Source organism: Lontra canadensis, unplaced genomic scaffold, assembly GCF_010015895.1.
Source record: "Lontra canadensis isolate GAN:19392208 unplaced genomic scaffold, GSC_riverotter_1.0 scaffold8, whole genome shotgun sequence".
Classification (NCBI taxonomy): domain Eukaryota; kingdom Metazoa; phylum Chordata; class Mammalia; order Carnivora; family Mustelidae; genus Lontra; species Lontra canadensis.
In genome coordinates, this window is record NW_022631002.1 from 13,635,005 (window position 1) to 13,659,098 (window position 24,094).

Here is a 24,094-nt window from a genome sequence, read left to right on the forward strand (position 1 = left end):
TAGACAGTCTTTATTTTAGTTCCAAAGAAACAGGTAGTATTTACCTGGCCTCAGTGTTTGATGTATTTTCAAAATATGGGGACAACTGAACTAGGGGAGGAAAGAGCACGGAAAACCCTTAGAAGTGATAAAAATTCATTCAGTCCTTCTGGACTGAAGTTCAATTCTGAACACTATTCACTGTATTGTTGACTAAGTGCCTGAAGTCTATTACTGGCTAATCTTTTCTACTGTAGCTTTTATATTTTCCTCTAACAGGAAATTACATGCAGATGAACATGTTAATTAAATTTAATATTAGAAACGATGAATTTTAACTAAACCACATATAGGATAACAGAAATGTCACTTATCAGTGCCAAAGAGCATTTCTGCAAAAACTAGATTAATGCTGAGACTTCTTGTCCTTCTCACTTAGGGGGCTTTCACGCCCTCCCCCTTCTCAATCAAGGGAGTATCAGGGTTCACCCAAGTAACAGAAAACGTATAGCTTCCGACATCCAACCACTCTCACTTCTCCAGAAGAATTCATTTAAAATAGATCCTGAAATAGAATTCATTTTGGCTGGTTAAACCTTGCTCTTCCCAGTCACAGATACACTTAAACAATTTACAAATAGCTTATAACTAAAACCCCATGACCAACTCTAAATACACATTTCACTTTGATACGATTTCTTTGCTTTGCTTGTTAATTCACCCATGTGGAGCAGCATGAGCTAATAATCATTAATAAAAACTTCCAATTGCACTTTTTGACTGGTACGGACTACAAGTTTTTTTTTTTTTTTACAATGTTCAAATTCTTCTAGGTGGATTTCTGTGTTTAAGGAACATTAACAGGTCAGTAAGTTTAGCCCAAAGCTCTGGGATAAGAATTCATTCAAGGCTTCTCTAATCTACTTGTAAGAAGCAAGGAAGCAAATTTTAAATCATTGAGTATTGACTTTTTATTATTAGTCACTGTTCATAATTTGTTTCAACCAAAAGACAATACACACAGCAGAATTCTAATGCATCCCATGTAAATGTTTACATCCATTTTATTCCTCACTCGCCTCTAAGACTTATCATTTAATTTTAAATTTCTTTTTACATCTCAAAAATATGTCTGCAATAATTAGAATTAGCCGTCCCACTTAGAAACAGCCTTTTAATATTTTTACAGTAAAGAAGATGTGATGGGGCTTAATGAAAATGTAACTTACAACAATTATGAGAGAAAAGGGACTTTACAGGGACACAGTGGGAGTTCACAAAGGAAAGAGTCCAGAAGCTCTTTCCCATGAGCGAGCCCCCCCAAACTGAAAACAAAAACAAAACACACAAAGCGCAACAGCAGGTTCCAAAAACAAAAACAAAAAAGAACTTGGACGCTCCATCCTGAAGCCAGAATCAGCCTCACAGAAGTTCACGAAGCAACTGTGCAAGCTACTTCAGCACGTTCTTCTGTTTAAGTGTCCTGGGTCCTGGATCCCCGCAGATGGAGCCCCACTCACTACTATTGCTTGAAAAAGAGTGATTCACTTCCACTTCCACTTCCACAAGCAGCCCCACCCTCCTGAGCCAAAGCTGGTCAATGTGTTTTAAACTTCAGGACTTTGCGCTGTTCAGTGACCCTCCCCACTCCCAAACACATGAGTGAGTATACAGTCGTGGACCACCTCTCCACCAACCACTAATTCGTGAATATCCACTTTTTGCTCTCTAGCTCTCACTTGGTTTAGGACAATGTGGATAAAATACATTCACTAGAAAAAAAATAAGACACATTCAAACTTTCTTCCCCCTAGTTCTCATGGCCCAAGTATTTTCCAATGAGGAAAATAATAAAGTTGAACCTCAAAACAGTATTCCCCTAACTTCCAACCTCTTCTAGAAGAACATAAAAATGAAAAGCATGTTATACAGTAGATGGAAATATTCAAACCGTTAGTGCTGAACAGTTTTTAAATGTCTACTTTCTTATATGAATGGGACAAATAAAGGGTATGAACCACATCTTTAACCTAGTTGAGAGAAAGAATCCCCGCCCGAAAGTTACACTGGGGAATGTTTCTTTAAATGAGAAAGACCTTAAAATGAACAGATGATCACTACACACAGCATAAAACATTCTATGACTGTCCCAATCACCTCAAGGTAACGGTACCAGAGCATTATGGGAGAAGCTTCTCGGGTAGAGCACCCTTCTTACAGTTTTTTTGAGATTACTTAGATGAGTTCTCCCTTAGGATTGCTTGGGTGGAGGGGTGGGAGTGAGAGGATACACTACTCTGAAAGAGGAGGGGAAATGAGGTCAAAGTGCACGTGAAATTGTCCGAGTATGTGTAGGCTCACTGCTCATCACCCTGGGGTTATTAAGACAGCCATGGGAATCACTCTTTCCTCACAATGGCTCTGACGTTGAATAGCCATCCAAATTTGCTCCCCCTTGCATGGTCATCCCAGGGAAAGAAATTGCTGAAATGTGTAAGTATTTATAGAAAGTAAGAGATTTCTCCTGTTAGCAGCAAGGCCAAGTATGAGGAGAACTAATTCTGATCCTAGAAACTAAGGCACGCTGAAGCCTTCAAAGATCCCATCATTTGAAAGAGTCGTCACAACCATCAGGATCCTAGGCAGCTTTCTGGCCGCGAGTTCTTCAGTGTGGTGCTCAGCTTCAACTCTCCAAAATCACTTCAAATATTCTAGGCAGCACCCTCTGCGTTAAGGCCATGATTTTTATCCCGTCTAGACAAAGCAATGGAGAACCACATCACTCCACCTCAAAACTACAGTCACCCACAGAGACGCTTTGTTCCTACAACAGGCAGACCCTTTCCAGCTCCACTAGCTAGCACGGTCTCATAGCATGGACTTTGGCAGGTTTCTGAGATTCAATTCAGTCCAACTGAAGAAACTTGAGCTGGTCAACTATTAACGTGAGAGAAAAATAAAGCCTCTAACCCAAAGAGGAATGTTAGATAAATTCTATTCGAGAAATCCACCAATATTATGTTAATCCTATCATGTTTCACAGCATTAAGTATCCATCCAATGAAATCAGTCAGCAAAGAAACCTTGAAAGGCTACTCTTCATTGCACAGGCAGAGCAAGTTGTCTGAAACACTCTCTAATCCACACTTGCCTTTACTGAAAACTGTGCACCAAATAATATCCTGTTCTTGACTCAACCATTTATCTAGCAGAGTAAGTTTTAGCAAATCTTGCTCTTGTTTACAAACAAGACCAGAAAGTTTCCCCTTTGGAGCCTTTTAGTTCAACCCCGGTTTGTCAAATGTTAGGAATAATCTAGCATCTGATACAGAGCTAGATCTGACAAGACACTGAAGATTTTAAGTAAAGGCTTGGTGAAACGAGGGGCGGGGGGGAGGAAGAGATTTGTACCCAGATTTTAAGACCGAAGCCAAAGTAGTCCTTATACTGTACTCAATACAGTAATGATTGCGAACATTCTAAGAGCAAGGAGGGCCTGACTCTTCCTCTCTTCTTGAGTACGTCAGACATGGCACCCGTGCACCCGAATGTACACAGTACATTCACCATGTGCCACAGGAGTCACCTTACCTCATTCCAGCAACTCAGTGTTAAAGGTCTGAGAACACAAGGGTCCTTTCTAAAAAGCACTCGGCACTCTCCCTAGTGTAAAAAGCTCCAGACCTCAGGTCTTTGATGCTGATATTCACGAGACCAACTTCTCAGACCCAGGAAAGGATATGCCTACCCTGTGGTGTTCATAAGACTTCCTCTCACACAGGGGGCAAGGAAGCTACAAGGCTTCATTCCAACACCATAAAGTACAATATAGGAAAGATTTCTTTAACCGCGTGGTCTTTATTTCAGTGCCAGTGTTACAGATACAACACAAATGTTCCAGTTAGAAGAAGGAATTCAAACGGAATGCCAAGGTCCAAGCCAGGCTCAGGAAATAAAAAGGAAGGTTTGGAGTAACGGAGAAGATGACTCCAATATGCTCTAGGATGAGTCTGATACTCACTCTTCCTATGGGCAAAGGTGCTTTTGTTAAGGAGTCTGATCTTAAAAAGCGAACTCCTCTTTCCACCCATTTACCATAGTTCAACAGGCAAGTTATGGGCTTAGGAGAAACTTCAAAATTTGTGGCGGGGATAGGGGCATTAATAACTATTAATATATCTTTTAGAAGTTGTCCACTTTGCACTTTCAGGGGAATCAATTTTGAAAATCAGGGAGAGTATTCATAACTACAGCTAAAGAATGGAGAGACAGGGGAGCTGGAAGAGCCTTGGGAGTTTCTGTTACAAATAGAGCACCATATCCTTCATGCCAAATCTCAACAAAAGCTCTTTTTAACTGCATCCGTCCAGTGTTTACAAATAACCTCTCCAGGTCTGCCCAGGTCTTGGTAACAAACATACATACACATGTGTGTCTGTGTGTATACAGCAATGCACAGAAAAGGCTACCAGGAGCCTAATGCCTCTTTCAAACATTGGGGGAACCAGTAGAAAAAGGCAGGGCTCCCTAATGTCCACTGTTAACATTTTCATTCTGAGTGCCTGATGTAAAAAGCGCCTGAAGATGGTAACCCAGCTAGTGAGGAATGAAACCCCCACCTCGCCCAGTCCACAGAGAAACACAGTAGAAAGAAGGGGAACTCTTTGCTGCAGAGACAGAGTGAGTGTTTTCTTGCCATGGATTCCAGTCCTCTCCTCCAGACCAGCTGCTTATTTCCTCAGGGGCCCAGGGAATGTTGATTCTGGCTGTAAATGTGGGAGGGGTGGAGAAGTGCGGACAAAGGAGAAGAGGAGGAGGAAGAGTGCAAAACAGCCTCCAGAAGCAGCCGGCCTCAACACTGGAGGAGAGGAGATTCGTGTTTGACAATGCTTCAAGGTCAGCAGTAACTTCAGGAAAATCCTCCTCAACAGTTCTCTTCAGCTCCTCATGCCCATGGTACAGTTGGGGGGGACTTGCCAGCAATCACAACCTCCTTCCCAGAGTTCCTTTGATTGAGTGGGACAAGAATGAGAATGGTGCCGGGCCCTCATTGCCAGGACTGAGGGGGAAAGTTGTTCACCTCTGCTAGATCTTGCATTGCTGAGCCCTTGTGGTTGTATGTGAGCTTGATCCGCATTCGCAGCTGTTGCTGTAGAAGAACAGAGAATTGCAAATTATACACTAAAAGGAAATCTCTAGAATCTGTGTGGTCCATAGATAGTCTTTTAATCCAGAGAAAAGAAATTTTTTAAGAGGAAAGCTGTCTCTTAAAAATGACACACAGGCAAATAACCACTACCACCAGCATTCCTGCCTAGTCCTCCAGCCAACATCGTGCAGTGGAGCAGAGAAAGTGCCCTTCCAGAACACATCATCAGCTTCCATCTTAGAACTGCATTAACAGGACAGAACCACTTGGTAGCGTTTTCAAAGTAACACTGGCTGAGTGCTTCTCAAAAAGATTCAACCCTTGCATCCGACTTCCTGGAAAAATGAGGTAAACATATTCATCTAATGCTCTACATCCAGAGATACTGTTGCTTTGTGTATAAAAACAATAGTAAATGTGAACATAAACTTGTTTTCTTCCCAAGACATAAAAGGAAAAAAAGTTAACTATGGGAACAGAAGTCATTTTAAGAGAACTCAATTATACACCCTTTTAATTTTATGTGGCAGATTTCAAATATTAATGCACTAAGAAAATTTTTACTCTTTGTCAGATCATCAAAGGAATCTGGGCTATAGGTAGATACTCAGAATCCAGTGAGTAGCAGAGGAAAGGCAAAATGTTAGAAGAAATCATCATACTGGGATTATGAGACACTGCTAGAAATCTTTCAAGGTGAAGAAATCCTCTGGGCCATTTACAGAAACTGTACAGAAACTAGCCAATTGGTTACTATTAAAAGTGGAGCCAATTTACTTCTTTGAGAAGATATAATGAAAATACTGCTTAATGTCAGTTTCTAAAGCTACTTTTCACTTGGCTGCTTCATTAAAAATACCTCCACTTATACTGGCATTCTTAATAATCACAGTAGTAAATATGGATAGACGGGGTTCTACAAATACTCTTACAGCAGACTGCAACTTGTGTAAAAATTAAGGGGCACATGGGTGGTGCAGTCTGACTCGTGGATCCTGTTTAGGTCGTGATCTCCGGATCGTGATATGGAGCCCAGAGTCAGGCTCTGTGTTCACATGGAGTCTGCTTGAAATTCTCTCCCCACCCCCCACTCATACGTTTGCTCTCTCTCTACAATAAATAAATCAATCTTAAAGTTAAAAAAAAAAATAAGGATTAAAATGTCTAAGCTTTCCCTCTTCTCTTGCAAAAAACTAGACTTTGAAGCCTCTAAGTAAGTCCTTAAAACTGTATCTTAGGGACGCCCGGGTGGCTCAGTCGGTTCAGTGTCTGACTCTTCACTTCAGCTCAGGTCATGCTCTCAGGGTCGTGAGATCGAGCCCCTCGTCGAGCTCTGTGCTGGGCGTGGATCTTCCTTAAGATTCTCTCTGCCCCTTCTGTCCCCTCTCCCTCTCAAAAAAGAGGGATGCTGCCACTAAACCATTTCAAGTGTCTAAGCTACATTTATTATCTACAAAAGAATGAAGAGGTTAGACTAGACATTTTCACAGATTTCTTCCACAACTATGAGTCAGAAAAAATCCTAGAGAAACGAAGCAGAATTTTATTCCAGGAAATACGCTTACCCCTCACTCAGATACTGTCTTCAAACGTGCTACTCACCTTCTGTGGGTTCAGAACTTTAATGACTTGTGTGATGGTCCCTGTATTAAATGCTGGGACAATGCTGCTGCTGGGAGACAGAAGCTGCAGCTGGAATGTCTGTGGGGAACAAAGGGCACTCTTCAGAAAAAAATAACACATTCAATACCATGTCAGAGATGTTAACAAATAAAAAAGCCAGACACCTGGATAATTATTCAAGTAACAGATTCACCTACTACTACATTCTGTTTGTTTTCCAGATATCAGCAATTCACAGTATGTGGGCTGACTATAACCTTCATGTTATTTTAAAAACCCCACAGTTAGGTCTTTGATCATGAAAACTAGCAATGAGCCACTCTCCTCTTTCAGGCAAAAGGAACTTTAGCCTACCACTTTTCAAAAGGTGACCAATTCTTGTTTTGGCAACCTCGCTTAATAGTAACTGATCAACTACGCAGGTGAAAAACGGGTGCATGTGGCTTAAAAAAAAAAAAAAAGCTATAAAGAAATGAAAAAGAAAAAACACTTTCCAGAAATAACAAACCAGCATACCAATCACCAACTACAGGCCTTTATGCTGTTGTTGATTTCCATGGTTGGGAAATGGAGACTTAAACATTTGTTTTCTCAAGTCTACATAATCCGGAATGTGTCAAGGGCTACCTGACAGAGTTAAGGAAAAGCTGTAAAGAGCCAAGCTGTTAATATCTATGTGGAATACATCAAGATTTCCCCCACTGGGGTCAAAGGTCTTAAAAGAACAATTTCGTGCAGAGCTAGCCTATACAGCAAAAGACCTGGAAAACCCAACTATCATAATTTGTAGTGTTGGTGGGTTTTATTTGTTTACATAGGAGAGAGATAAAAGTGTTATCAGCAAGACAGGGAACCCATAATTGTTAGCACAATATAGTATGTATGTAGCTATTCTACATACTAGGATTTTACTTTATTTTTAATTTAAGTAGGCTCCATGCCCATCGTGGAGCTCATTGTGGGGCTTGAACTCATGACCTGAGATCAAGACCTGAGCTGAGATCAAGAGTCAGACACTTAACTGACTGAACCACCCAGGCACCCCATACTAAGATTTAAAAAATCTTTCCTGAAAGTGTGGCCTTCTAAAATAATGGAGAGTGAGGAGAGAAAAGAGAGAGGGAAAGAGAGGCAGAGGGTAGACGACAGAGGGAGAGAAGGGGGGAGGGGAGAGTGAGAGGAAAAAAAAGGGAAAGGTGGAGAGAGACAGAAAGAGACAGGTAGAGAGCAGGGTTGGCAGAAGACAAGAGGAGGAAAGTCTATCCAGCCTTCTCTTAGGACCAAATTGTAAGAGTAAAGAGATTTAGTATCAACTCAAAGACTTACTATGTTGGGTCCTATTATAATTCTATTGTGAAGATAGATTATGTAAGCTGAAATATTATTATTTACATTTATTTCATCAAATAGAAGATACCATTATTTTTCACACCATTATTTTATATACCACTGAGAAGAAATTAAAGGCCATCAACTAAACTATGATAATCAATTTTAAAATGCATCTCAATTTCAGAGATAATAAAAAGCAATGGTAGAATCTATGAAATATGATTATTTTGAAGTTCAAGATACATCATGACATGCAAATAGGTATTAAATAGTACAACAGCACCAAAAATAAGGCCATGCTTTAGTGGCAGAGATGCTATGTTGCTAGAGCACAGCCTAGAATAACAAGTATAAAACCCAAAGTTACAGCAGTTAACATTTACTGAGCAATGAACATATGAAAAGTGCTTAAAACAGTACATAGCCCATAAAACTCATCTTTCCCTCAAACAAACCCCAGGAAGTAGATAATCACTGCCACCATCCTTCCTTTGTAAATGAAGAGACTGAGGCACAGAGTTTAGGAAACTTGTTTAACATCATACAACTAGTACTGAAACTACCCCAACTCTACTGCTTATAAAAACATCTACATGACTATGGCTGCTAAAAAATGCAAGTAAAGGAGGCTGTAAAGTCAGCAGTAACCGCAAACAAAAGAAAAGTTTTCAATTTCCAGAAATGTGTCATTTGAATGCCATATTCCCATGTCACTGCAAAGATTAGATTAGTTTAGCCTAAAACAAGGGCTGGCAAATCATGGCCCATCAGCCAAGAATGACCCAACATCTGCTTTTGTAAATGTTTTATTGGAACAGAAACACACTCTTTCATTTATATATTAACTATGGCATTCTCCCTCCACTATAACAGCAGAAATGAGTAGATGCAACAGAAACCATAGAGCCTAAAATACTTACTATCTTGTCTTTGATAGAAAAATTTTGTCCACTTTTCATTTACAATATTTCTTTATACAAAAGTTTTCATTATTCAAAGGACATAAATATTCCTTAAACTAAGATTTGGTATAAACAAAGCTTCAATTCACAAATATAACCAGTCATTGTATCAATACTAAACTACATGTTAACGAAGAAGGAAATGTTTCTTTCACTTAAATAAATAACAAGAGATGAAAACTTTAAATTCTGATCCAGTAACTAGAAGAAAATACCAAAGAGATAAAGTCCTACATCTTAATGAATTTTAATTCCATGTTAGAATTTGTGTTTTTTAGGGTTTTAACCACTGAATTACTAAATCCCAGTCATCCTCTATGGCCTGAGCATTACCAGACCACCTTGCAGGATTCTGCTGTAAGTCTCACTAGCTATTACAAGAATGTCCTTTCTTTATACTGTAAGCATATTTCTGACCAAGTAAAAAGCTTTCAAAATGACATGCTTCAATGAACCATAACATACTATTGTTAATTTGGGTTAAATCTGTAAATTTAGTTTAACGTCTAAACATTAAAGTATATCCCTTATTAAATGCATGGAAAAGGCAAAGAAGACACTGTAGTACCTTTGGTACTGCAGCCTGGAAAACAAAGTCTGTCATGTCCAGCTCTGTGCTGTTGGAGGCCTGTATCGTTATCACTGTGACGCTAGGGTTGGTATTTGACCGTTCAAAGGTGAATTCTATCTTCAAGCCATTCTTACTGTACGCTGTGATGGAGGGGATTCCTGGAAAGCACAGGAAGATCAATCTAACTGCAGTCAGCTTAATGCTCACAGAATACTCTTCTTCAATAACTACCTCTCACTGAGGGTGATAATAACCAGTACCTGTAGTGATGTCATTGAAGAGAGGCTGTGATGAAAGCCCATCCAACAAGAAGTGGGGCTGGGATATCTGTGGGACTGAGGCAGGGGCAGGAGCAGCAGCTGGAGCACCTAAATGAAACATTCCAGTGGTAAGTCAATCTTAACCAGCATGACAAAGCTCACCAAAAAAACACCCAAAAAACCCAGGAGAAGATTGTTACATCTCACATTAAGAGAAGGATTCCTTAAACAAGCTGCGAAAAGCATAAACCAGGGGTGCCTGGGTGGCTCAGTCAGTGCAATGTTCCACTCTTGGTTTCACCTCCAGTCAGGGTTATGAGATCAAGCCCTGCCTCAGGCTCCATGCTGAGTGCAGAGCCTGCTTAAGATTTTCTCTTCCCCTCTCCCTCTGTCCCTCCCCCTCCTCGCACTCTCTGAATAAATAAGTAATATATTTCTTTAAAAAAAAAAAAAGAACAAATCATAAAGGGAAAGAACTAAACATTCAAATACTTTAAAAAATACTATAATAAAATAGGAAGAGAGACTACAGGCAGGAGAAAATGTTTGCTACAAAATGGCAAATGAATGAGTATCCAGAATTATAAATATTTTCTACAAATCAGTAAGAAAAAAGATGACCCAACTTAAAAAATGTTAAGAGATATAAACAAGAAATTCACAGAAGAGGGAAACTGAGTAAAAAGAGAATCTACTTCTACTCTCTGCTGTAGAGATGGCACTCTAGTACAAACAACCTGGAGAACAATCTGGCAACAACAGAGTTGAACATGATTATACCTCTAAACTAAAGTTCCTGAACCTCAAAACTAATGAAATTTTAGGCTAATTATTTGCTGTAGGGGGCTATCCTGTGCACTGAAAGATATTTACCAGCACCCCTGGCTTCTACCCATTAAATGACAGCAGCATCCTCTCAGCTGTGACAATCAAAAATATCTCCAAACACTGCCAACACCTGGCAGGCAAAATGATATTTTAATAATAATTTAATAAGATTTTATTTTATAAGCTAAGTAGATCAAGACATTTATTAAACTATATAGATGTTAAATACCACATCAAAAAATTTTAACACACATGCACAGACACCCTGGGAGAGGTGGTATGAACTAGAAGAAAGAAGTCACCAAATTACCATCTTCATTTGATCCTTCCAAATAAGAACAAGCTCAGGATCATGCAAGTGATAGAAAATGACCATGAACTGAGAGAAATCAGGATTCCAAGAAAAGGCATAAGAAAACAGTGAAATAAGGAGTTTTAGATGTAAACAGATTTCAAACTACTTATGAAATTATCTGAAAATATACCATTTCAAAAAGGATTAACAAAGTGAAGGAGAGTTAAAATCTTAAAAAAAAAAATACCCAAGTACATGAGAAAAAAAGTGACATTTGAAATTAGCAAGGAAGGTAAAAATATATATTGTTAAGCAAACCTTAAGAAGCTAAAACAAATGTTAACACCATAGCAAGTATGGTCAAGCACATTTCCAATAAGGTATACAGAGAAATATTCATGTAATTCTCCTAACTTTTATAACTCCAATCTAGTAGTTTTCCCATAATTTCCATTTTCAAAACAATTTCAGAAATGCATGCCCATGGAAAAATCAGAGGCTACTCAAAATATACAGGCAAGCATTATGGGTCCCTAAGTCCCTCAGACACTAGCTCTTTTCTCCTGTAAAGGGAACATTAAGTAGTTTGGGGAAACAACAAAAACTCACTGCTCCAGTTCTCCTAAAAAGACACACTAAATTTATTTCCTAATTTCCACTTACTTAAATGATTATGCATTACAATACAGGACTGTAATTAATGATGGCTTAAAGAATATATTCCTCAAAAATGTCCAACCCAATAAAGAAAATGGGAAAATATATTTAAGTAAGGAAAATCCAGGCTCTTTTAACGTTTTATCAGTTTGCTTTTTCATGTAACACTAGGAAAGAAAGTAAAAACAAAAACAAAACATTAAAACCCTCCTGATAAATGAGTTTAAGATACAAAAGGAATATTCAAAAAAGAAATCCATGTGCAAAAATATATTTGTTAAGCAAACCTTAAGAAGCTAAAACAAATGTTAACACCACAGCAAGTATAGTCAAGCACATTACCAATAAGGTATACAGATAGATATAAGATATACAGATAGATATAAGATAGATATAACTATCCCTGTGATGGAAAAAATTAAAACTTAACAAAATAATAGGGCCAATCTTTACCTGGTAGGGTTTTTTAAAAAATGAAAATACACAATGCTTATGACTGTACAGTGAAACTGGTAGCCACATGCTACTGAGGAAAAGATACAACATTTACTAAGTGCCTACTATGTGTCCTGTATGTACTGAATAAGCCACCATTCCTCACAAAGAGCTCATAAGGTAAAGTAGTTATCATCCTTCTTAAATTATTTTTTTAAAGATTTTATTTATTTATTTGACAGAGAGAGAGAGCAGAAGCAGGGGGAGTGGCAGGAAGAGGGTAAGGGAGAAGCTGACTCCCTGATGAGCAGAGGCCCATACTGGGCTTGATCCCAGGACCCTGGGGTCATGACCCTAGCTGAAGGCTAATGCTTAAGTGACTGAGCCACCCAGGTACCCCCATCCTTTTTTATTTTAAAAGATTTTATTTTTAAGTAATCTCTACATCCAAGCTGGGCTCGGACCCACAATACCAAGATGAAGAGGTACATGCTCTACCGATTCAGCCTGCCAGGCACCTCCCATCTTTACTTTAAACAGAACCAGAAATACTGAGTAACCTGATCTAAGAATGTAATCCAAAATAAGAGAAAATCAATGTAATGATGATATTTGTTGAGACATTCATTACAAGAAATATCTGAAACGAAACATCCAATAGTGGGGCGCCTGGGTGGCTCAGTGGGTTAAAGCCTCTGCCTTCAGCTCGGGTCATGATCCCAGGGTCCTGGGATCGAGCCCCACATCAGGTTCTCTGCTTGGTGGGGAGCCTACTTCCCCCTCTCTCTGCCTGCCTCTCTGCCTACTTGTGATCTCTGTCAAATAAATAAATAAAATCTTAAAAAAAAAACCAAACTAAATAATGATGCAAACTTTTTTTTTTTTTTTAAGATTTTATTTATTTATTTGACAGAGAGAGAGAACACAAGTAGGCAGAGAGGCAGGCAGAGAGAGAGGAGGAAGCAGGCTCCCTGCTGAGCAGAGAGCCCAATGCGGGGCTCGATCCCAGGACCCTGAGATCATGACCTGAGCCAAAGGCAGAGGCTTTAACCCACTGAGCCACCCAGGCGCCCCTGATGCAAACCTTTTAATGCAATATTGGACAACCATCTAAAATTATAATTGTGAAGAGTATGAACTAACACAGAAATGCTAATACATTAATAAGTAATTGAATCATCTACACACTATGTTTGTTTGGTTGGTGTTTTTTTTTTTAAAGATTTTATTTATTTATTTGACAGAGAGATCACGAGTAGGCAGAGAGGCAGGCAGAGAGAGAGGGAGAAGCAGGCTCCCTGCTGAGCAGAGAGCCCAACTTGGGGCTCGATCTCAGGACCCCAAGATCATGACCTGAGCCAAAGGCAGAGGCTTAACCCACTGAGCCACCCAGGCGCCCCTACACTATGTTTTAACCAAGGGGCTGTTTTTGCTTTTTGATATATCCAGTAGAGCTATGGCATCTGAGGATGTGAAACTATCTGGGAATGACTCAAAAGTACACATCAGTAACATTTTGAAATTTTGTTAAGACATAAATATAAATTGTAAGCTCTGGGAAGAAGCTGTGTTAGGAAAAATCATTTAGCCTCTGGTAGCTTGTCTAGATGAGCAGCCAAAATCCTCATCCTATGGCTACTTTCTATTTGAGGTCATATATGCAGTAACTCACCATTATACTTTTAAAGAAATCACTTGAGATAGAAATTATATGCTACAGTGATACGTTTGGACTCAGGGTTCATAATGTTACTGAATACATCAACAATCACTAATGTCTACTACATACAAACAAACATAAGAAAAAAAAATGTGCCAGGGGCACCTGGGTGGCTTAGTCATTAAGCATCTGCCTTTGGCTCAGGTCATGATCCCAAGATCCTGGGATAGAGCCCCGCGTAGGGCTCCCTGCTTGGCGGGAAGCCTGCTTCTCCCTCTCCCACTTCCCCGCTTGTGTACCCTCTTTCACTATCTCTCTCTCTGTGTCAAATAAATAAATAAGATCTTAAAAGAAAAGAAAAGAAAAAAATGTTCCCAAATGAAAAGTTATGTTTGAATATTATCATCATGGACAATTTTCTCCCTCCATTGTTTTATTAAGAAGGTGAGAGGAAAACAGGTCTCTCCACTCTCCACAAATGGCCTTGGCTACTGAAAGCTGATCATGAGTAGAAAGAAACATAGAAAAAGTGATGTCTTAGGACACTAAGTAAAAGCAGAAGTGACTTGGAATATATTTCTTTTGTAGCCTGAAAGAGAAAGTCCTTTCTATCTTAAATACTAGGAGAGCAATTTATCCTCCCAAAATTAAAAATTGGACTCTTTATTCCCTGTGAATTGGCTCTAGAATACTAGCATGGCAGTTTACATCCCAGATGTTAAGATTCCATTCCTACTTCTCACTTAGCTTCTCCCCTCTATAACTGCTTCACATGCCAGAAAGTCTATGTTCAGTGTAGTTTTTCCCTAAGGCCTTTATCCCCAGCCAAGGCATTAAGTAACTCCAGTCTGGTCTCACCTGTAAGGTTGATGTCTCCCAGCAAATCAAGAAGTTCTCCACCAGCAGAAGCTGGTTTGCTTGTAGGTGCAGTTGGAATAACAGGTGTTATATCATTTCCTCCCAACAAATCCAATAAATCATTGGCCTATACAAGGAAATAATACATCAATTCATTAGTCATTTGTCTAATCTGCAAAGAAGGCAAAGCTCTTTCAACACTTAAAAATAAGGAAGAGAGCCATCAATCAATCCAGGAACACTAAAGGGAATCAGCTGAGAGGTTATAAGGAACTGTTAAGATCATGAGGATTCCCAGATAAGCAAGTGAAAAGCTACCTGGCTGGTGGGCTGTGGCCCAGAGGGTGGTGGTTTGGTCTCTAGTGGAGCTGGTTCTGTCTCTCCATTTGTCTGCACAATCTCCGTAGGGCCATTTGTGGCCACTTTTTCCATGACAGGCATTCTCTCAAGGAGGGCAGACCTGGAAGAACCTGAAGTGGTTAAATTCTAGGCAGTTAACCTAGATTCCCTACCCAAGACAATCACTGTTACTATATTGGAGTCAAATATGGACAGCCATCTCCCCTCCCCACCCTGTAACACACACACTAAAATAGAAGGTGGATTACAAGAATACATGACCTAAATTCCTGGCTGGATTAAGGGCAGGCAAGAAACCTTGAATAGACAAACTGTATACCTAAATCCCGAGAGACTGGGATTTCTTGGTGGTAGAGAAATTGGAATGAAAGAAAGGTAAATAAGTAGGAATTAACAAGTTCCAATCAAGAAGACACTGCATAACAGAAGTGGAAAAAAAGATCGTGTGTCACAGAGTTATATACTGGAATGAGATTCCGTTGAAAAAAAGAAAACAAACCAACCAAAACTCCCACCTCTTAACCCAATAAAATGGAACATGAAGCAAACATTTCACGCCAAAAGAAAGGGGAGAAGGTGAATAGGAGGATACGGCTGACTCGAGTCTTTACAGAGCAGGCAGAATAGAGGACAGACAAATAAGAGCAGTCAAGCAATTAGGACTAAACAGAGTTGTGAGGTCCAGGTAATCAAGCACAAGGAATAAGTCTCCTTTGTGGATTATCATGACAATGTGTTCAGGATGCTAACAGCCACATGCACTGCTCAGCTTCTTTCACTTACCTCATATGGTCATATTTCTTAAAAAGTGCATTATATTCTACTGCCCTCTGCTGGAGTTCCACATCAATGCTGCTTCCATAGATTGAAACCACTTTCTTAATTCGGCTTTGGGATAAAATGACAAACAAATTCAAATACCCAAAAGAAAGTTCATAAACAAGCAGAGAGAACAAACAAACCAGAGTTTTCACTCCTCTTTCCTTAATTCACATGTCTTCAAAAACAAAACCCCTTTCCTTTGTCTTCTTTCATCCAACATACACTTCAACACCATCGTGTACCACTGTACTTGTTCTAACTGTAATGTTAGATTTTGTCTGTTAAATGTCCCATCCCTAAAATTTGCTAGAAAAAAGTACCAATTATTAATCTGTTACAAAAGAAGCATGTAATGTTCATTCTCTCAACACCTTTAAAATAAGCTTTTATCACCAAAACGTTATTACCTAACAATGAATTCCTCTCGTTCACAATTTAAAGAGTTAGTAAAAAATACCCTTTTTCACATGGCCTTACAGAAAATCTAAGAGAACTAAGTTTGCCTTAAATATATCTGGCTGGGAAACTAATCCAACTGACTTTTATTCAAAATAGTGAAGAGCAGAATGTAAACATTTGACCACCAAAACCTTTGTGATTTTCTTCCTCTTCAGACATCTCAAAATACTATAATAAACCAGAACCCTTATATAGGGAAGTGACTTCTCTAACTTTGAATAAGAGAAAAGGCATTAGAAATCAGATTTTAAAAACATAACTTTTTACCTTCAAAAAAATAAATGGCGGGGTGTGAGGGTAACAGGGAGCAAAGTATAGATAAAATAAGGATGAACTACAAATTAATGATTACTATCATGGAAAAACAGGTATATAAAATTCATTTTACTATCCTATTTTTGCCTTTGCTTGAAATTTTCCGTAACAAAAGAGTTTTTAAAAATTATAAATAACATGTCCATTCTACTTTTTCTCCATACTCACTTTACAGTACAGGTGAATCGAGTAGAAAGCTTCATAATGGCAGTGAGGGCATAACCTCGGGTCACAGAGGTGGACATATTAGAGATTAAGACACTTTCTAAAATATCCAACACTTCATCTTCTGTTACCTGGGGAAGGAAAAAAAAATAGGATGACTTCTAATAGTAGATATCTAAATTTGATTTCAAGTCACAGGATGCCACCAGAAAGACAACCCTACCATCATTACCAAAACTTCTAACACAATCTGTGCTATTAAGTGTCCATGCTGATTTATCAATCAGAGGCAGGTAGGAGGGAGGTTTAAAAAAACAAAAGAGTGGAAAATACCCAATGGGGGCTGCAAGACACATTATATTAGTTTCAAGGGGCAGAAGTAAAGGAAGAAAATAAAAGGATAAATAGAGTTCAAGTGCTGTTGTCACAACTTCTCCTAAAGCCAGTCTTTTTTTTTAATTTTTAATTTTTTAATTGTTAATTTTTTTTTAATTTTATTTACTTATTTGACAGGCAGAGATCACAAGCAGGCAGAGAGAGAGGAAAGGAAGCAGACTCCCCGCTGAGAGAGAGCCGGATGTGGGGCTCAATCCCAGGACCCTGGGATCATGACCTGAGCCAAAGGCAGAGGGTTTAACCCACTGAGCCACCCAGGCGCCCCAATTTTTTATTTTTTTTAATTTCCTTTCAGTGTACCAGAATTCATTGTTTTTGCACCACACCCAGTGCTCCATGCAATACGTTCCCTCCATAATACCCACCACCAGGCTCACCCAACTTCCCACCCCCCGCCCCTTCAAAACCTTCAGATTGTTTTTCAGAGTCCATAGTCTCTCATGGTTCATCTCCTCCTCCAATTTCCCTCAACTCCCTTCTCCTCTCCATCTCCCCATGTCCTCCATGTTATTTCTTGTGCTCCACAAATAAGTGAAAGCATATGATATATTTTTTTTAAGATTTTATTTATTTATTTGACAGAGAGAGATCACAAGTAGGCGGAGAGGCAGGCAGAGAGAGAGAGGGAGAAGCAGGCTCCCCGCTGAGCAGAGGACTTGACCTGGGGCTCTACCCAGGACCCTGAGATCATGACCTGAGCCGAAGGCAGAGGCTTTAACCCACTGAGCCACCCAGGTGCCCCTAAAGCCAGTCTTTTAATAAGCAAACGCAGACATAGATATGTCTCATTTCTTCTTATCAAGCCACAGGGTAGGAGAAACAATGTATTTTAGGCGAATGGAGCAGGGAGTCAGTCTGCAGGTGGTTTGAAAATCTCACATAAGGCTAGTAAGTTCCATCTCAAAAACTGGCAAGTTTCCCAATATAATTCTGGCATTACCTTCTTTAACAGGTTTTTTAGGAATGAACCTCAACTCCTCATTAAACACTATCCTCCTGTAACCAAAACTACTATTTCCCCCCACCTGAAAGAGTAACAAGGAGTACCTGAATAGGTTCTTCCTCTTCACACTGGCCTGATACAAGAAGATCTCCATATTCACCTATACACCACGCAGCCACTTGTACCAAAGGTTGCTGTCAAAAGAAAGTCACCTTTTGTCAAAGGCTTTTAATCACTTGCAAGGATTAATGTAAATCACACGTCATCTAATCATAAAGGTCAAAACCAAGAAATATGTATCTGGAGTGTTAATAGTAAGAACACACTAGGAACATAATGGGCAATTTCCCCGCCAAAGCAGAAAGTACCTACTTGAGAATAATCACCAAGAATTGCTTTGTATAAGCGCTGGACAGTATAGGCATGCATCTCCACACTATTGGTTATTAACTGGATCAAGTTGGGGACTGCATCATCACGAACATAGCTTCCTGCCTAAAAGGAAACGCAGTTACCCTTAGAAACACACCATAATGATAATAAAAGCTATTGCTTTTATTCAAAAGAGACGACTACAAAGCATCCTCAGAGATAAAGCTGGTTCCAATTCTCAGGTTTATACACAGCTCAAACTTCAATTTTACTTATTCAAATGACTTACTTCTTATTTAAATGAATATTCTCATTTTATTAATTTTATAAAAAATTTAAAAATCTCTTTTGTCAAAGTAAAAGTAAAATATAAAGGACCTTTATCAAAACAGATTAGGTTTAAGAGTTCAAAAACGTATGAAGTACATTCACTGGGAACTTAACTACAACAACCTGTCCCTCTCACAACTCCCCAACACAGTTAAAATCATATGGGCCAGCTAGAGAAGCCACATTACTCTGGGGGATGGAGAGGGGAGTGTATATCAGCAGTCCAGAAGGTGGCATTTTTAAAAATTTCTTTTTAAGATTTTATTTATTTATTTGAGAGAGAGAGTACGCCTGCATGTGAATGAGTGGGGGATGAGGCAGAAGGAGAAACAGACTCCCTGCTGAGCAGGACCCTGGGGATCATGATCTTGAACCTAAGGTAGATGCTTAACTGACTGAGCCACCCAGGCACCCCAAAAGGCAGCATGTTGTTTTATTTTATTTTATTTTTTAAAAGGCAGCATTTTAAATAAGAATTAATAGTGATCTTTTTAAAACTGCAATTTATTTAAAATATCACATTGTCCTTTGAAAACTAGAGTTTATAAAAATTAAAGAACCATTCATCCCAGAAAGGAGAAATATTTTGTATTCAATCATGCACACTAAAAACAAAAACAAACCTGGTCTCTCTAATGTCCTCTTGACTAGTAGAATCTGAGGTACTGTTCGCAACCATGCAACAAAGTAAAGCTATTTAACTTCTGAGGAAACTAAACCTTGGCCTTGTCAGAGGATTATGATAACCAAGCTGTGCAGGACTATAAACAGTGGAACCTGTGCCTCCTATCAGCCCACCTTGATCAAGGACAGAGGACCAGATCTGACCTAGAAGAATGAGACCAAAAGGAAAAGAAGAAAGAGAAATAAAGAGAAAGAGAAATAGGGAAAGGAGAAAGAGAGAAACAGAAACAGAAAAAAACCCCATGTGATTGGGATACCCACACCTGCTAAAAAAACACAAAGCCAGAGGAGAGAGAAGTTTGGGGAAATGGTCAAAAAGGAATGGACAGAAGTGAAAAAATAAGTAACTGTTTTACATTCTTCTTTCCTAATGGAAAAAAGTAGTGTTTTAAATAAGAGAAAGTATTAACATGATCTAATTGACATTTATACACCACTTCATCCAACAGCAGAAAACACATTATTCTCAAGCTCAAATGGAACATTCACCAAGACAAACCATATTCTGGGCCATTAAAAATCTCTAATTAATTAATTAATTAATTAATTAATTAATTTATTTATTTAAAGTAGGTTCCATGTCCAACTTGGGGCACAGACTCATGACAGTGAGATCAAGAGTCACGTCCTCTACCGACTCAGCCAGGCAGCGGCCCCAGAAAGATCTCAAATTTAAAAAAATAAAAGACAGGGGCATCTGGGTGGCTCAGTTGGCTAAGAGTCTGCCTTCCGCTCAGGTCATGATTCTGAGGTCCTGGGATCGAGCCCCATGTTAAGTTTCCTGCTCACTGGGGAGTGTGCTTCTCCCTCTGCCCGTCTCCCGCAACTTGTGTTCTCTCTCTCTCAAATAAATAAATAAAAATTTTTAAAAAATAAATAAATAAAGGAATAAAAGTCATATAAGATTTAACTAGGAATCAGTAACACAAAGATAGCTAAGAAATCCCAAAATATTCGGAGACTACACAACTAAGTAACACAGAGGTCAAAGAAAATTACAGACCAGTATCTCTCACTAGTAGAGATGCAAAAATCCTAAAAAAATCTATTAGCAAATCAAACATAGCAATGTATAAAAAGAACTACATACCACACCAGGTTGGATTTATTCTAGGTATGGAAGGTTAGTTCAACATTCAAAAATCAATTAATGTAATCCAGCACATCAACAGGTTAAAGAGGAAAAATCATAGGACTGTAGTAAGACTATAGAAGTCAACTGGAAAAATTAAAAGAATGAAGCACTGACATTTTTCTTCAAGAGCTTTACTTTTCTCTTCTCTTAAGCCTTATAAAAACTAAAAAAAAGTGTCCTGATTCACAGCTTTTGTTAAAATATAATTTCTTCATTAGTGCGTTAACTTTTTATGAAGTTAATTCAAGTAAACTAGCAAACCAGCATGTCAAAACAGAATCCCACAGCAACAAATACACACACGGTAATTTTAACGATCTCATTCCTTCCTACAGACACGTTTCATAACTTGCTTAACCAATGCCCATTTGGAGACTTGTATTTATTTCCAGTTTTCTCCCATTATAAACAAGATTGAGATGAATATCTTTGTATATATGTTTCTGTACACTTGTCCTTTTATTTTTCTAAGATAAATTACTAAAAAGACAATGACTGAATTCAAAGGTATAAAGTAGGGGTACCTGGGTGCCTCAGTCAGTTAAGGGGCCAAATCTTGATTTCTGGAAGTGTACTCTGGAAAAATGGCACCATTTTATACCCAATACGAAGTGGAGGGTACTGCCTATTTCTCTATTTTCTAACTACCACTAAGAATTTGATTAAAAAGTATGACAAGTGAAAAATGATATCTCCCTTGTAATTTTACAAGTAAAATTTCTTTATTAGTAAGGGTATTTGTCAATGTTAACTAGCCATTTCTTTCTTCTTTTGTGAAGTGTCTGTTCAAATGCCAATTTTTCCATTACAGTGTTTGATTTTCCTTATTAATTATAAACTATTTATAGATTAAAGATATTAACATGCTGTCATATGTTACAGTGGTTTTCTCCACTTGTCATTTGCCTTTTAACTCTGTAGGCTTTTTCCTTTTGCCTTACAAGTTTTGAATTTTAATGTAATTGAACCTGTGAAAATTTCCCTTTATGGTATCTATTTCTGACACAGCAATTAAACATAGGTAATTATGTTTTCTTTATATGCCACAACACTTTCATTTTAACTGTTAAATCTCTGATTCCTATTAATTCAATGATAAACAGAGATGCTCCAAAACTCTGGAAGACTGCCAAAGAAAGAATAACTTATAAATCTGTAATTGTAAAACCAGAATAAATGTAGTCATTCAAAACCCTCCAATGGCTTCCAAACACCTCGAAGGCCCTATATAACCTAGCCTCTGCTTCAGTCCTACCATTCTCTGCCTCTCATGCTACTGGCTTTACTTGCCTTCTTATTGCCTCCAAGCAGGCCACACTTGCTGCTACTCAAGGGCTTTGCAACATTTGCTGTTCCCCCAAACCTTGGCATGGCTCCTCCTTTCACTGAGCTCTCTCCTCAAGTATCACCTCCTCTGAGTGACCTGCCCTGACTACTCTACCTAAAAAAAAACTGGCCCGCTGCCCCCATATTCCACTCTCTCCTGCCACTGCTGTAGTCCTTCATGCTGCTTCACTGTTTCTCGTAGTACTTTTTTCTTGCCTAACAGGATAGTATGTATTTCTCCATGAATTTCCTATCTCTCCCCCTAGAACTAGAATGTAAACCCTCCTGAGAACAAGGGATTTGTCTGCCTCATTAACCAGCACATCCTGCACTTGGTATATGTTGACTAAAAAAGCAGTACTTACCGTTGTCAGAACACGCATAATTGTGTCTATGTGCCACCGTTTGGAAGGTGCATACCTGGGGAAATAATGGCACCAGATGAAATTATTGGAACCTGTGAACTATATTCTGTGCTCAGTGACTTTCAAAAATCCTGTCCTATAATCTTTTTTAGGTTTACTGGTAAAGTGATTATTTTGGGGCAAATCTTACCTTCAAATCTAGCAGCTACCCCCATTTCAAAGGGTAATGAAATGGTACACAAACTCAGATGTTTCCCATAATAACTGTAACACGAGCTACTGAGCTGAGACATGGGACTCCATCTCCAGTTTTTCAGAAAACAAATCACGAAGACAAAGCAGGAGGACAGAGAAGAAAGAAAAGGGATCCAGGCAATACCAGGACTAGAAACTCATTTCCTTAAATTCACAGTGCAGAGAGGAGAAATAACCATACTACTAAAATTGAGGTACTTCTTCCTAAAAGTTTTACACAGAATCACAATTTAGATGCTGTGACGCTATAGTCTTTCTATTCTCTACCCAAAACCCACAAAGAAACAAACAAAAGCTTCTCTATTCTCTTCTTCGTAGATGAGAAGTTGAAGAACAGATATAAGAGGACATTTTATAAAAAAGTGGGCTGTTTTTGGTCTTAGCATACTTAAGTACTGGCTAGAATGACCTTCTAATGAAGCAAATTTCCAACTGGGAAGCTGAAATAAACATTACACATTTTAAAGAGGTTTACAACATTTTCCCCAAGTTGTAAAGATGCTTTCAAAAAGTTCCAAGCATCTTTTACCACTAAATGTAAAAATTAAATCTTACTTTTCTGCAGCAAGAAAGATTCCAGATGCACAGTCTGCTTTAAATTCTGGCTCACAGGAATCCAGAAAATAAAGTAATTCCTTCATCATGCCTCGGATATTATTCCCATTTACCAGGGCAAAACTCAATTCCATTGCACGCCTTGCAGAGGGAAAACATTAAAAAAAAAAAAAAAAGTTATGATATTTATAGCAGGAACGAAACAAAGACCCAGGTGTGTTGTTTCTGAACATCAAGTACTGGCAGATATATTGATGTCCTTCCATGATCTTGTGATCGCAATCTTTGTACACAAGACAACTAAAGTTAACAAGGTTAGTTTTAGCATTTTGAATCTTCATTCAACACTTTTCCTCAAAAAGCTCTAAAAGATACACTCACTACCTATGACCAAAAATGCAGTTTGGGTTCAACAGTCTAAGAAGCTGAAATTCAGAATACTTAAAAGGCTCAAAAAGAGAAGCAACAAAACTATTACCGAAAGATACCCCTTTGCATTATTCCTTAAAAACGTGATAAAGCCACCACGTTCGCCTTTTATTACGTCCATTTCTGTTCAAAGATCATGTAAGAGTCTACATCAAAAGACATACAGAAAATTGGAATAAAAACACACTTTGAAAGTATTATGATAAGCGAAATAAGTCAGAGAAAAACAAATACTGTATGATGTCACCTACACCTGGAAGCTATGAAAGTCAAAAGCATAGAAACAGACTAGAATGGTGGTTACCAGGGTCTGGGGCGGGGTGGGGGGGGATGTCGATCAAAAGGTACAAACTTCAGCCATAAAATGGGTAAATTCTGGGGATCTAATGCAGAGCATGACAACAAAAATTAGTAATTATAAAAATGTATTATATACTTGAAAGTTGCTAAGGGAATAGATCTCAACTATTCTCAGCACAAAAAAGAAATGGTAACTATATAGTATAACATAGGTGTCATAATGCCATGGTGGTAACTATTTTACAATATATATCAAATCAATGCACCTGTAAAC

The 24,094-nt window shown here is 38.6% G+C and overlaps 1 protein-coding gene across 2 annotated transcripts in view; it reads right to left on the reverse strand.

The window, feature by feature from the left end:
• Window positions 1–925: 925 nt before the first annotated feature.
• AP1G1 (adaptor related protein complex 1 subunit gamma 1) overlaps window positions 926–24,094 on the reverse strand; it is a 78,203-nt gene continuing 55,034 nt past the window's right edge. For both annotated transcript variants that reach the window (XM_032854020.1, XM_032854019.1), the window contains 12 exons: window positions 23,092–23,232; window positions 22,282–22,336; window positions 18,442–18,564; window positions 18,174–18,263; window positions 16,734–16,861; window positions 15,753–15,857; window positions 14,928–15,069; window positions 14,610–14,736; window positions 9,877–9,984; window positions 9,614–9,774; window positions 6,731–6,829; window positions 926–5,128 (listed from right to left, as the gene is read on the reverse strand). In XM_032854020.1, coding sequence (XP_032709911.1) covers window positions 5,027–5,128; window positions 6,731–6,829; window positions 9,614–9,774; window positions 9,877–9,984; window positions 14,610–14,736; window positions 14,928–15,069; window positions 15,753–15,857; window positions 16,734–16,861; window positions 18,174–18,263; window positions 18,442–18,564; window positions 22,282–22,336; window positions 23,092–23,232 — 1,381 coding nt within the window. In that variant the 3' untranslated portion in view covers window positions 926–5,026. The remainder of the gene's footprint in view (window positions 5,129–6,730; window positions 6,830–9,613; window positions 9,775–9,876; window positions 9,985–14,609; window positions 14,737–14,927; window positions 15,070–15,752; window positions 15,858–16,733; window positions 16,862–18,173; window positions 18,264–18,441; window positions 18,565–22,281; window positions 22,337–23,091; window positions 23,233–24,094) is intronic.